Here is a 14,890-nt window from a genome sequence, read left to right as displayed (position 1 = left end):
GCATTTGCATTCCATTGAATGGCATATATCATGGGTGCTCGTTGGACGGGTTGACACCGGTTATGTTTGATTTTCACTCGGCTCTAAATATATGTTGAGCTCATTTTTAAACTCGGATTCGTTTTTAGACTTGAAGAAATTCGATGAGAAGCGAGTTTTAAAAAAGATAGGTTCACAAATTATGGGTTTAGGTTGACCTGAAAGATTATACAATAAAATGTATTTTTTGTATGAGTGTTTATAGGACGAGTGGAAACGTATTGTGCTTATCTTTCATCCGACTATAATATTATCGGGTCTCTTTTCTAAATTCAAACTTGCTCATAAACTCAAAGAAACCAGATAAAAAACAAGTATGGATTGAGCACGACGAATCCAGGGAGAACGTTAGTCCTAGTCCAATACACCCCTAGTTGCAAACTCCAAAAAATTTAAAAAAAAATTAAGGTGTTTTCTAGGCTGGAGTGGTTGAAATGAAGAATAAACGTCATTTTAACTTGGCTTGGGAATACAATATAACGGTACAAGCGAAAGCAGCCATTGATTCTCATTTTATTATTTTCTTTTCTTTCAATGCATCTTTTTCTACTTTTGGATGTAAAGAACAGGAGAGAAAATACGGATAATACAAATATTGGAGTGCACCTAATTTGCCTTTGTGGAGAAGTTATACCTTTTCCTTACGGCAAGGTTTTTTCTTTTCTTGTTTGATTTAGGTGGCCGGAAGAATGTTGGTTTAAGTTTGATATTCTCAAATATTGGAGTAAGGTTTTTTTTTATATATATAAGCAAAGAAATTGTATTCAAATTAGCACAAGGGGTGCTAAACCCAAATACAATAGGAGAGAAAGAAAGAAAGAGCTAAAAGTACAAACTGAAAATAATTAGTTAAACCAGCAACCCTAAAAAAACTACCGCCACCATAGTCAATAGATTGTATTGGAGTAAGTAACATTTATAATACTCCAACTCAATAGTAATTGAGTGTCACTTGAATCAATTACTTATTTAAGAAGAATACATTATATATTACTTAAATTAATCACACGTAATTGGCTAATTTTTAATGTATACACAAAAAGTCATCAATTAAAACTTAAAAGGTGAGAGTAGGTTTCAACTATCAAGTGTCCTAGAATTCGGTTAAACGCTGCTCAACAAACATGGTCCTCACTCCTCATTATTGGGATTATAATTATATTGAAGAATACGTGTCATATTTTAACATGGTCCTCAATATCATAGGCTGATCACTTGTGTGAATTTACAGTAATGAAATGGAGGGGTTGGGGTGGGTTAGCTTAAGCTTATTTCTTTACGATCATTTGTTGTTATTATCTTGCAATTATATCTACTCTTCTCTTCTGTATTGGGTTGAAGTACCCCTTGTACTTCCATTCAATATATCATTTATTGCATATAAAAAAAAAACAGTAATGAAATGGAATTTAAGTCAACTAATATAATGGTAGTTAATTAGTGGGATCTATCTTATAACCTATGCACTAATGAAACATTTAAACTTACATGACAAACTTAAAACACCCATTTTTGTGGGATAATCTGCAGAAAAATGTTCCCATTTGAAAAGATGAATGAGGATACATTGAGATTGTTGAGAATTCAAATGCGGAGTTGGAGTCTCACATTGGTTAAGTATGAGTAAAGAGATGACTTTTAAGATATGTGACTCCTAAACCTAATGTCTCAAGGTATTGGGTTAAGAAGTGGCGTCGATATCTCCTGGTGTCTTTCTCATCGGCTCATGGGCTCCCCTATCAGCTCCCCCAACAGAAACTAGAGACGAAATCTTCCGGTTAGAGTATTGGGCTTCTATAAGTGTACATAATCTTTTTACTGAAACACAAATCGCGCACATTAACAGCACAACAGTTTTTAAGCTCCATAAAAATAAGGTATGAGTGTGTGTCGGCTAAGAGTGCATGAATAAGTAACATTTTCAGTTAGATCTAGAGATGAATTGTGAGTAAAAACTATTTTAACCGGAAAAATGCATGTATTTTCAATTTTCTTTGTTATTTAGAGTTTGTTTGTTTTTCCATCAAAGACTCTCTCTCACCGCTTGTTACAAGGTTGTTAACATAAAAGTAACTCATTTCATTTTTTGTTTAGAGGGTTTCCCCCGATTTCCATTGATAGTATTGAGCTATCTCAAACATCCTAGCTCAAACAAACAACCAGGAGACTAGAGTGGCTAATAGACTATGTCTAAATATTTGCGCATGTTGTTATTTGGGGTTAGCAAGCTTTATTTTGTTATGTTAATTTTGTTGGGGTTGATTGCAATGTAAGTCCCACATTGCTAATGAAGGAGAAAAAAAGATCAAGTTATGCATCTTGGAGAAGTCCCACATCACTTAGATTAGTGAGGGGTGGGAGGGTCCAAGACTATATATAGGGATCTCAGGCTCCTTATTTCAACACACAAAAACACCAAAGATGTAGCACCTGAAAACACTTTAAGTTTATATTTGTGTTTTCTTTTTCTCTTATGCTCTTGTTTTAGAGTATTGTGAGATTAGTTCAAATATTTACTTTGGAGAGTGTGGGTGTACTGGGGTCATGGGGTGATTGAGAGTAATGTCTATGTGTTGTAACAATTTTCACATAGTGTTTATTCTCTGGTTGTCGGTTTTGACAACGACCGTAGTTTTTTCTCCGGTTTTGGAGTTTCCATGTTATATTCTTGTGTTGTTGATTGCGCTTCTGCTTTATTTTACTTCTTCAGTTGTGTTATTTCCTAACAGTGGTATCAGAGCTTCCGGTTCGATGGATATCACTTTGTGTGGTATTGCGAAGGTGCTGAAGAAGTGTGACATTGTGAAGTGCTGTTTTGGGAGGTTCTGGAAAGACACCTCTCTTTTCTGGGAACCAACCTGGTGCACGGTTTACAGTCGGTCTGCAACTGTGATGGAGGAGTTGATGCAATCATGATTACACAAGGCGTTCTGGGCATGAGATTGTCCAGGTGGCACACAGGCATTGGTTGATATAGATGCAAGGTGTGTGGTGATAGCGTGCGGGCATTGGTTGGCATTGATGCAAGGTATGTGGTTATGTCGATGGCTGATGAACTTCCGGAGAAAGCCAACATGGAAGTTGCACCATAAATTTTCAGCAAGGTTTCAGCACGTGGAAATTCTTGGAATGGTTTAGTTCCAAGTGAAGAAATTTTTTTGGATGGTTTAGTTCCAAGTGCGCTGTACTCTTTATGGTGGAGTATGATAATTTAAATTGTCGGTGTATAGACAATGAGAATTATGTTTGTCGATGAAGACAATGATTTTCGGTGTAGACAATGAAGACTGGAGATCATTACAATCAAGGTGAAGATTGTTGGGGTTGATTGCAATGTAAGTCCCACATTGCTAATGAAGGAGAAAAAAATATCAAGTTATGCATCTTGGAGAAGTCTCACATCGCTTAGATTAGTGAGGGGTGGGAGGGTCCAAGACTATATATAGGGATCTCAGGCTCCTTGTTTTAACACACCAAAACACCAAAGATGTAGCACCTGAAAACACTTTAAGTTTATATTTGTGTTTTCTTTTTCTTTTATGCTCTTGTTTTAGAGTATTGTGAGATGTAGTTCAAATATTTACTTTGGAGAGTGTGGGTGTACTGAGGTCATGGTGTGGTTGAGAGTAAAGTCTATGTGTTGTAACAATTTTCACATAGTGTTTATTCTCTGGTTGTCGGTTTTGACAACGACCGTGGTTTTTTCTCCGGTTTTGGAGTTTCCACGTTATATTCTTATGTTGTTAATTGTGCTCCTGGTTTATTTTACTTCTTCAGCTGTGTTATTTCCTAACAAATTTCTATCTAGTGCTATGAATATTCATTGCATGAGATTGTGCCACTTAGGGCTCTCCCTTTTTATGAATTATTCTATTAGAATAAATTGATGTTGTTTACACCTCTCCATGATTCTAACAGAATAAATTGATATAACCAAAATGCTTTCCATTTTTCCGTTTTTTTCTTATATCTCTCATAGGGTTTGGTAGATAGAACATCTCTTTATCAATTTGGTGCTTTTATTTAGTACGACCACACCTCCTCCTACAAATCTGACCTTGTTGGAGGCAATTGAAGACAAGCTCAATTCAATGATTCAACTTCATGATTTTCAAGATTTCAGGAATGAATCCTTCAACTTCATCCTGAAATCCTAATCCAACAACTCTCTACCCTCTCTACCCTCTCTTCCTAGACGCACCAGATCCCTCCTTAACCTCCTCCATTTTTGTAAACATAATCATACCTACCGCTTCAACTTGGATTCGTCGTCGCAATTGTTCCTAACCAACCTAAGTTTGCTATTTCTACTGGTTCTACTCTACCAAAACATTTTCCCAAAGTCCATGAAGCTGCAACTCACTTAATTTAAGGGTGCGAATCCCCTCAATTGGCTATTTAAAGTACATCAATATTTTATGTTTCACTCGACACCTTGTACCCTTGTACTTGAAGGCTTTCTACATGAGTGGTGAAGCTCCCAACTGGTGTAAATGGACGTAAAACAACAACACGCTCTACAATTGAGAATAATTTACTAGAGCCCCACTCTAAGATACGGTGCCTCTCTAACTATGAGAATAACCAACAATAATTATTCAAATTAAGGAAAAATAATATTGTGGCAAAATATCAAACATGTTTGGCGGTGGAGGGAGGTGGTTGTGGCGGTATTGGTGGTGGTTGGTCATGGCAGTAGGTAGTGGTGGTGGCGATGATGATGGCGGTGGAGGCAGTGTTGTGGTAGTGGTGGTGGATGATGTTGGTGAGAGTATTGTGGTGGTTGCGGTTTTGCAGGTGGTGCCAATGGCGACAGTGGTTCAGGTGGTGTTTGTTGGAAGGTAACATTGATGATGGTGGTGGGGGCGACAATGATCGTGGTGGCGGTGGAGGGAGGAGTAGTGGCGATAGCAATGACAACATCGATAGTGGTGGTGGAGGCGACAATGATGACGATAACAACGATGGTGGTTTTGGAGGCAACAGTGGTAGATTAAATATTTTCAATTTTTCATGTAACTTATACATTACACTTTTATCATGCCTTATCCATCAGCTATAAGATGGATTAAATAATTCATCATTTTAATATATAAGATGAGATTGATGTATAAATTTATACAATACAATGTTAGTACCAAACAATGAGTAAGTCCATACGTTCAAAAAATAAATTGCACTCTCTAGAATTGAACCCTAGACCTCTCCCACTCATGACTCAACTCATACATCCCCTAACTCTTACTCTTGATATATAGTTAAGCTATTATTTGGAAACAAGTCAAACAAACATGGAACTATTTTCATGATGGAATGTGGAATTTATATTTAAATTTTAATCTTAAAAGGTCATGGAATAATGTAGTGAATTTAGAAAGGGAAAAATGGTTACTCCAACCAGCGAAGGGCAATATTTTGGTTCGCATGCTGCGCTGTTCTGTTAATCGACTACTCCTATTCCTCTTCCTCTTCCTCTTCAAAAGCCCTAAAAAAAACCCACCCATTTTCCTCTTCAAATTCCACCCATTTTCCCCTCACTATTTTCACTTCCTTCCTTTTTCCCTCATCGCCATTTCCCAGAAATCTTTTCGCTTTCCCTTCGCTGTTAAAATCACCCTCAAACGATGAATTGATTCCTGCATTCATCGTTTCATGATGGAGGGCAGTGAAGCTGTCGATGATCAGAACTCGGGATGGTTCCAAGTCAAAAAGGTTATTTTTTTCCCATTTATATTTATTTATTTATTTATTTTAATCAGTTGATACATTCTATTCTATTCTATTTTGAACCCTTTTTTATGAAGCATGTGAGTTACTGTTTCCTTGTTATTCAGAAGCACAGATCAAAATTCTCTTTGCAGAGCTGGGTGGGAGGGTTTTCAGGGAAAAATGCCTCTCACACTCGGCATTCCGTGAATAAAAAGGATGCCAATTCACATAGCAAGCAGAAAACTCAAGTTTCGAGGTCAGGGGGGAATTTTTTACAGAACCCTGTTCCTGGGAGTGTTACGAGTTCTCTTTCCGTGTCAAAGGATGAAAAGGGTACAGCTACACACAACCTTAATACAGGTGTGGTTAGACATGACACTGAAACTCATAAGTCTGCTCCACTAGTTAGCTTGGATTCTCGAGGAAATATTGAAGAAGCCGGTAAGTTACAACAAAATGACAAGCCTGACGTAGCGCAGAAAAGAAGATGGGGTGATTTAGAGGAAGGGGGATTGGCACTGCCGCATGAGAACTTGATTGGAGTTGGAATTAAGTTTGGTAGTATTGGAGATGATAGTTTGCTTAGCTGTAAAAAGCATGAGAATGTCCCTGATCCTTGTGATTCATCTCATACACAAGAAAAGGACTTGACAGCTACAACTCCTGATGTAGAGATACTTTCTGATCCTTCCTTGAAATGTGAGGATCACGAATTCGGAGAGAAGGGTAGAGATGTTGTGAACGTAACCTTGGAACATTTAGAAACTCAAGAAATGAATGGGAAAAAAGTTGGTCCCGAAGATGATACTTTATATTGCAATAAGAAAACTGAAGAAGTCAGTGAAACAGCAACTGATTGTGGCATTAACAATGAATCTTTGTCTGGCAACGATTCTGTGATGGTTGGAAATGAAGCCCATGCTGTTATCAATGCGGCAAGTGATATCAAAACTTTTGAAATACCAGAACAGAATTGCAGCTTAAGCAATGCAGTTACTTCCCAGGATTCCGAGTCACACGTACTTGATAATTGCAGCTTAAGCAATGCAGTCATTGCCCAGGATACCGAGTCACAAGTACCTGAAAGTGTTAATGATTCTATAACTTCTGTTGAAGAGGTTAGAGATCCACTGGATGGTATTGTGGAAGATGTTGTTTCAAGCTCTCATAGTGTGAGTGCTCCTGAAGAAGTGGATTCAAATGAAAGCAAAGAAAGGTTCAGACAGAGGCTTTGGTGCTTTCTGTTTGAGAATCTTAATAGGTCTGTCGATGAACTTTATCTTCTTTGTGAACTAGAATGTGATTTGGAGCAGATGAAGGAGGCAATTCTTGTTCTTGAGGAGTCAGCATCTGATTTTAAAGATCTAATCACTAGAGTTGAGGACTTTGAAAAGGTTAAAAAGTCTTCTCAAATAATTGATGAAGTTCCTGTCATCTTGAAGAGTGATCATCGCAGGCCACATGCTCTCTCATGGGAGGTATGCTTGATCACATCATTGCTATTAGTCTGCTACTCTTTTCCTTTCATTGTTCAGCTTGATATTTTGTGGTTCCATGATGCTACAATGAGCCTTTAATGAATTTTATATGTTGTGACTGACAACTGTGGACCCTATGCTAAAGAAAGATTAATTAACCCACTAATAGCGAATTCAGACCCTGTTTAGAAGAACTTATTTGAGCTTATCTTATAGCATAAGTCCTTATGCAAGTGTTTGGGAGAGAAAACTTAAATAGCTTATGGCCTAATATAAGCTGTTTTGAGCTTATTTTCATAAGCTGTTCAGAATAGCTCATGAAAAAGAGCTTATGCTTATTTATCTCCTAGTTTGAAATGATTTCAATAAATTTCTTAAAATAGCTTATGAATAAGCGCTTATGGCCAGAAGCGCTTAATTAAGCTGTTTTCCCAAACGCACCCTCACTATATTTTTGAAAACGATGCATCTATTTTGCCTCTGACTGTGTTAAGCAAATGTATGATGATCTGATAGGTCTCCCAATCCTTAGAAAGGATGAAATTTAAAGATAATTACACTTTCATCAAATGCGAGGGAGAATGTCTGTGTAATGTGTGTGTGCATTGTTCAGATGGGGGAATAATCAAACACTAAATGACATATGCACATCTCTTTTTTCTCCTCTTATTTTCCTTTGATTGAATTGAACCTTAATATTGTATAATTATGATCCAGATCAGAACTTTATTCCTTTTTGACTTTTCAGTTGGATAGAATTTTGTGATGAGTCTGTCCATCTTGATATGTATCTGTAGTTCTCCACAAATATGTTGTGTAGGTGAGTTTATGTTTATGCACTCACAGTCTCCCCTTTGTATGGAGAGTATAGATAAAATAAATAAGGGTAAATTTACTAGTCAAACACTATGGCGAGGATCTTTCCCACTATCTAATATAATTTGTGTTATTTTATTCTACCACTTATGCATGATGAAATTCATGCCATTCCAACTGGATTACTCAACAGTTGTGCTATTAAACCTTGTTGTAGTTATACTAACAGTCATTGGTTTCTTGTTTTGGACCCTATTAGAAAAGATATAGATAAAACATGACATTTAACCAAGCAATCACTTGTGGTTTATATATACCTTTTTGCTTTCTTGATTTATGGTTTCCAAGATGCCAGTCCTTTGACTTCACATACGAGATTATGAGTATCACTTGTTATAAATCTGTACAATCTGGCTTTTTATCATTATGATCTTCATTTCTCTTTACTGATTCTAGGTCCGAAGGATGACAACTTCACCACATAGGGCAGATATACTGTCTTCATCTCTTGAGGCTTTTAGAAAGATACAACAAGAGCGTGCTAGCTTGAAATTAAGCAATAACACAGAACATGCCATGTCTAAATGTTTGACTTCTGAATCTGTTGGCAATATGAATGGAACACACAATGCCAAAAATTCAAGGACAAAGTCAAGAAAGCATATTGGGTCTTCAGATGCTAACCAAGGGAATCTGAATGTGAAAAAGCACAATATTGAAGGGACCAAACCCTGTGATGCAATCAGAGTGCAAAAAGGATATATCCCACCAGAAAGCTTATTAACTTCAGAAGTTGATTTAGCTAAATTACCTTCCTTAGAAAATTCTTCTGCTTTGGCAACTGCTAAGGTTAAAACTCACCTTGGATCTGGAGCGGATAAGCTGCTTTCTTTAAAAGATAAAGCACCCACAGAAGTTATTAATGAGAAGAACCCCAGATCCACAGATAACCTTAGGAGGCAAATGCAGCTGCCTGAAAAAGATAAGGAAAAAAGGAGTACATCACTGGGAAAGTCCATGAATGCTTGGAAGGAGAAGAGGAACTGGGAGGACATACTTTCATCTCCATTTCGTGTCTCTTCCCGCATGTCATATTCACCAAGCCTGGGCAGGAAAAGTGCTGAGCGTGTACGTACACTGCATGACAAACTAATGTCTCCTGAAAAAAAGAAGAAAACAACTTCAGACTTAAAAAAGGAAGCAGAAGAAAAACATGCTCGTGCTTTGAGAATCAGAAGTGAGTTAGAAACTGAGAGAGTTCAAAAGCTTCAACGCACATCACAAAAACTAAATCGTGTCAGTGAATGGCATGCTGTTCGTCATTTGAAGCTACGAGAGGGTATGTATGCTCGCCATCAACGTAGTGAATCTCGTCATGAGGCTTTTCTGGCTCAAGTGGCAAAGAGAGCTGGTGATGAAAGTAGCAAGGTGAATGAGGTTCGGTTTATTACTTCCTTAAATGAAGAAAATAAGAAATTGATTTTGCGTCAGAAACTTCACGGGTCAGAGTTGAGGAGGGCTGAAAAGCTTCAAGTGATAAAATCTAAGCAAAAGGAGGACTTGGCCAGGGAAGAAGCTGTTCTTGAGCGTCGAAAACTTATTGAAGCTGAAAAGTTACAACGTCTTGCTGAGATGCAGCGGAAAAAAGAGGAGGCTCAAATCAGAAGGGAAGAGGAAAGAAAAGCATCAAGTGCAGCACGGGAAGCAAGAGCTATTGAACAGCTTCGAAGGAAGGAAGAAAGAGCCAAAGCACAACAAGAGGAAGCCGAGCTTTTGGCTCAGAAATTAGCAGAAAGACTCAATGAAAGTGAACAACGTCGTAAGATTTACCTGGAACAAATTCGGGAAAGAGCAAATTTGAGGGACCAATCATCCCCTTTGCTGCGTCGATCATTAAATAAAGATGGGCAAGGTAGATCTACTCCTAACAACAGCAGTGATGATTCTCAAACAAACATTGCCTCTGGATTAGGTTCTAGTCTCGGAATTGGCAGCATCACGTTGCAACACTCAATGAAGAGAAGAATAAAGAGAATTCGACAAAAGCTTATGGCTTTAAAGTATGAGTTTCTTGAACCGCCTCTTGGTGGTGAAAGTGCTGGCATTGGATACAGAGTAGCAGTAGGTGCTGCCAGGGCAAAAGTTGGCCGGTGGCTTCAAGAACTTCAAAGACTTAGACAAGCAAGAAAAGAAGGGGCCACAAGTATAGGGCTAATCATTTCTGAAATGATAAAGGTATTTTTTTTTTCATGCACGGGAAAATGATCTCTCTCTGCTTATGGATCTAACAGCTTTAACATCTTTGAAGTTAAGGATGTGGCTCTGTGAGATGAAACTTTATGTGCATTGAAATTTGTCCCTACTAGAGTTTGGAATCTTGTGCTTATTAAAACTGGGTCTGGCAAGTGAACAATAGCTATTTGTCTGGACTCTGGAAAAGACACCTTTTATTGTTGTGTTTGTTTCTAGTTATTACTGAACTTCACCATGTCCTTTTCTCATCGACACTTGCATAGTCTTTGCTTTGTTTAATCAGAAACTAGATCAATTACTTTTATGCACAACCGTCCGACCAACTCCTTTTTTTCTAACTAGATATTGAACCAAGTTTCTTTATTTTTTAGACATGCGTACAGTTTAAATGTGTGTTTTGCCCCTTTACATTCTTGAATTTGTTGATAGTAACACTTCTTTAATTGCTTTAGTTTAACTTGTCCTTAGACCTCTTTATTTATTTATGATTATTTTCTAGTATTTGGAGGGAAAGGACCCTGAGCTACAAGCATCTCGTCAAGCTGGACTAATTGATTTTATTGCTTCTGCACTGGTTGCGTCTCACACATCAAAACCCGAAGCGTGCCAGGTTACATTGCACTTGTTAAAACTTCTGAAAGTAGTACTGTCTGCACCTGCAAATAGGAGTTATTTCCTTGCACAGAATCTTTTGCCTCCAATCATCCCAATGCTTTCAGCAGCCCTTGAGAACTATATAAAGATTGCAGCATCTTTAAGTAGTCCTGGCAACTTTAGTTTGCCTTCAAATAAAGCATCACTTGAGAACTTTGAATCAGTTTCTGAAATATTAAATAATTTCTTGTGGGCTGTTACTGCAATACTTGGCCATATAAGCTCAGAAGAAAGGCAACTTCAGATGCGGGATGGCTTGCTGGAGTTACTGATTTCCTACCAAGTGATTCACCGGTTAAGGGATCTTTTTGCACTTCATGATAGGCCTCAGATGGAAATGTCAGCATTTCCAGCCCCTATTCTCTTAAGCATACAACTTTTGATGGTTTTGACTTCCAGACCTGGCAAATCAAGTTATATTGACTGGGAATATTCCCCTGTGGCAATGGAGCTGGAAATTGGCGGTGAAGGGGCTAAGTTTGCAGATTCTGTTGGTCCCTTATCAGTGATCAATGGAAGCTCAGTTATGCATTTACCTGATGTCCCTGAGGACAGACCGTTGGATGAAACAATCAAGGTGAACAGGAATGAGGAATCTATTTCTATTGGTAAGGATTGTAAATTGGAGCATGATAGTTCTGATAAATTGAAAAATGATGAGATGGAGAAGATAGATGATCTGGATGAACCCCAGAAAAATCAGGGTGGGGATATTGCTAATTCTTTTGTTTCCCAGAAGGATGAAAAGCATACAATGGTAAATATTACTACACAGAAAAATGAAAAATCATCAAATTTGGCTCAACCAGTGGTGTTTCTTCTTTCGGCTCTTTCGGAAACTGGACTTGTTAGTCTCCCTTCCCTTTTGACTGCTGTTCTTCTGCAGGCCAACAATAGATCATCCTCTGAACCGGTAAGTTTTGTGCAACCTGTAAATTCATTCATAGTTTCATACAATTAATAATTTATGTCGAAGATCATTGTTGTGAAAACCCAAGTAGATTTCTGATATTGACATTATTCTATATCTTCATTGCTTTGCCATTTTTTATTACATATTTGTGTAACATTTTCCTGCAAAATAGTATAGAAGTTAGTTTACTGATAAACAAGCATGCCATTTTCTGGTGGCGTGGGTCCATTATGGCGCATTTCCAACCATTTATTTGGTATATAGTGATATACTTTTCAGGAGTTTCTATTGAATTTCAACTTTAGTGAATATGGATCCTTTTTAGAGGGGGTAAAAAGGATAAAAGCGTTTTGTCTTAGAAGAGATGGTACTTTATCACCAGCCCTTTGTATAAGTTGCAAAGCAATAAATTCCTGCTGGCTTTCCCAGTTTTGACTTTTGTGCTTAGCTTCTGGTCTCCTTTATTTCTCACTTTTAAAATTTCCTTTGATGGAACTTTAGCTTTGCAATTCCCTGTGTGTGTGTGATACATGGTGAAGTTGAATATGTACTATGTCTTGCTTTTAGGTTGAGAGGTGGTCAATAGCCTGAGAAATAACATGGTGAAATCTGAAGCGGCTGCAAGTATTGGGTTGCTCTTACGTATTTCTTTTAATTCATGGTTGAAATTATTACTACTTTTTCCTCTTGGCTCCATAGGTAACTGCATCTTTAGTGTCTTGGTTAAGTTGTTTCAAGCGCTGTCCCATTTGTGTTCAGAGTCTGATTTTATTCAATTATCTTGGTCCCTCCTAGAAATGAATCATTGTGGCTTGCGGGTGGCATATTGATTGCATTGTGAACTTAGACCTCTAAGTATTATCTTGGTCATTTACTATATGTTGCATGTCTAATTATTTCCTTCATTTGCATTGCTTTGACATGGTGTTCTGCTTATACATCTGCGTTATAAGTGTGTTAATGCTTTTCTTGGTTTATATCTAATTGAATAGCTTCATTTCCTTCTAGGCCTCATTTATCCTTCCATCTAATTTTGAAGAGGTGGCAACTGGAGTACTTAAGGTGCTAAACAATGTGGCTCTTTTGGATCTTGTATTTCTGCAACGAATGCTGGTAAGTTAGCCGATTCCCCTTATGATAATCTATATTTGAAGCAGCTTAGTCTAAGAATGCTTGGGTATTCAATTTAAGTTAAATTTGGTAAGATAATCTTTACTTTCTCTTGTTCCTGGTGGCTGGTTCATGCTGATATATTCCTACTTTCCCTGTGCTGTTTTTGCTCACAGGCTAGGCCAGATCTGAAAATGGAAATTTTTCATTTGATGAGCTTCATGCTTTCTCATTGTGCCAGCAGGTGGAAAACTCCGAACGATCAGGTGAATCCCTGATGACTAAATCTCATTAATGCTTTTGACTGATTAAAGACTTGGCATTGGTAACCCTACTGGCCTGGCTAACTTTTGGGCCTCTAAAATGAAATATCTTTGAAATCACATTTAGTGTTGGTGGAGAGTAGTCACTAGGCAGCATGGATAGTGTAACTCGTTTGTATTCAACGTGTTCATGAGCAGAAGCTCCAAAACAAAAATTGGGTAAATCGTACTAATCTCCAAAGATTTGATGAAATTACAATAATTTCCCCTCTATTTTGTAAATTACAGTAACTTTGCAAAATTACACATAATTTGCAAAAGTTTTATAGTTTCATCTAACCTCAAGGAAGGTCAGCATACTTTTTTAAAAAAGAAAAAATAAGCCAAGTGATAGAAAGTTCTGTGCGTGGGAAGCATTTATAGCTGGAATGAACTCCTTGCCTTTACTTCGTGAGATTCTATTTTGATGCCTTTACTTTAATTAATGTCTCGGGGGATATGTAGCTACAATTACTACAATGCCATGATCTGCGTTGTTTCTCAGGTTGGTTCCCTTATGCTTGAATCTCTATCTCTTCTGGGTCACTTTGCATTGTTTCATCCTGGAAATCAAGCTGTCCTTCGATGGGGAAAGAGTCCCACCATCCTCCATAAGGTTTGAATATTTAAGAAATTCTGATTAATTTTGTCAATTTGGTTTGTTAAGATAATCTAATGTTCCACTGTAAGAAAACAGGTGTGCGATCTTCCATTCATTTTCTTCAGTGACCCAGAGTTGATGCCAATCTTGGCTGGCACATTAGTCGCTGCATGCTACGGGTGTGAGCAGAACAAGTTCGTAGTTCAACAAGAACTGAGTGTTGACATGCTACTTTCCTTGCTAAGATCATGCAAAAGTGCTGCACCTGCAACTCAGCTTATAACCTTAGACAATTCCGCAACAGATGAATCTAGTGAACCTAATCAATTAGGTACTGAATTTAGAAAGACTCAAGTGGACATTCCTGTAAAGCACAGCCGTTCCAACGGCAAAGGCATTCGGGCTTTCTTGGGAAAGAGTGGTGTTCTGGGAAATAGCTTAAAAAATGGCAGGTTGAAAAGTTTAAGGGACGGCAAGACTACTAAAAGTTCTGAAGAAGTGGTTCCTAGGCAAAATCTATCTACATCGGAGACATCACATTCCATGTTGCATTGTAGATTTCCTCAGAGCTTCATTGATAAAGTAGAGCAATTCTTCTCAGCAGAAATTGCCAATGGGGTAGATGGCGTCTAGTTTAAACATTTTGAACTCATTTTGATTATTTAAGGATCTACACGCATGCCCAACTGATGATAGTACAACCACATAAGCATTCAAAAAGCTGATGAGGCTCTGAAGACTAACTGAGTTATATACCATATTCGTTTCTTAGTCGATGCCAAATATATTGATCTGTTCGGGAAATATAAATATACGTAGTACAGGTTGAGCATCTTTGTAATACATATACAATAGAAAAATGGCTGATCAACTACCATAGATGAAATTGTAGCTAATATGGATTCCAGTATCAATGTCATATGGATTCCAGACCAACTTTCTGAATTATCAATCTTTATACAGTGAGTTTTACAATGATATCTTCATTCTTCAGTTGATATAAGAAAATAAGTTT

The 14,890-nt window shown here is 37.6% G+C and overlaps 1 protein-coding gene across 1 annotated transcript; it reads left to right on the top strand.

Annotated features, from left to right (window-relative positions):
• Positions 1–5,402: 5,402 nt before the first annotated feature.
• LOC130715656 (uncharacterized) lies at positions 5,403–14,853 on the top strand. The gene is made up of 8 exons (XM_057565773.1): positions 5,403–5,751; positions 5,874–7,226; positions 8,499–10,277; positions 10,795–11,862; positions 12,871–12,975; positions 13,149–13,238; positions 13,780–13,890; positions 13,972–14,853. Exons 1-8 carry the CDS (start codon positions 5,692–5,694, stop codon positions 14,506–14,508), a joined length of 5,103 nt encoding a protein of 1,700 aa, XP_057421756.1. The 5' UTR covers positions 5,403–5,691; the 3' UTR covers positions 14,509–14,853.
• Positions 14,854–14,890: the final 37 nt, after the last annotated feature.

This window comes from Lotus japonicus, chromosome 4 (assembly GCF_012489685.1).
Source record: "Lotus japonicus ecotype B-129 chromosome 4, LjGifu_v1.2".
NCBI classification, from domain to species: domain Eukaryota; kingdom Viridiplantae; phylum Streptophyta; class Magnoliopsida; order Fabales; family Fabaceae; genus Lotus; species Lotus japonicus.
Note: the sequence above shows the minus strand (reverse complement) of the source record. Positions and strands in the feature narration are given on the sequence as shown.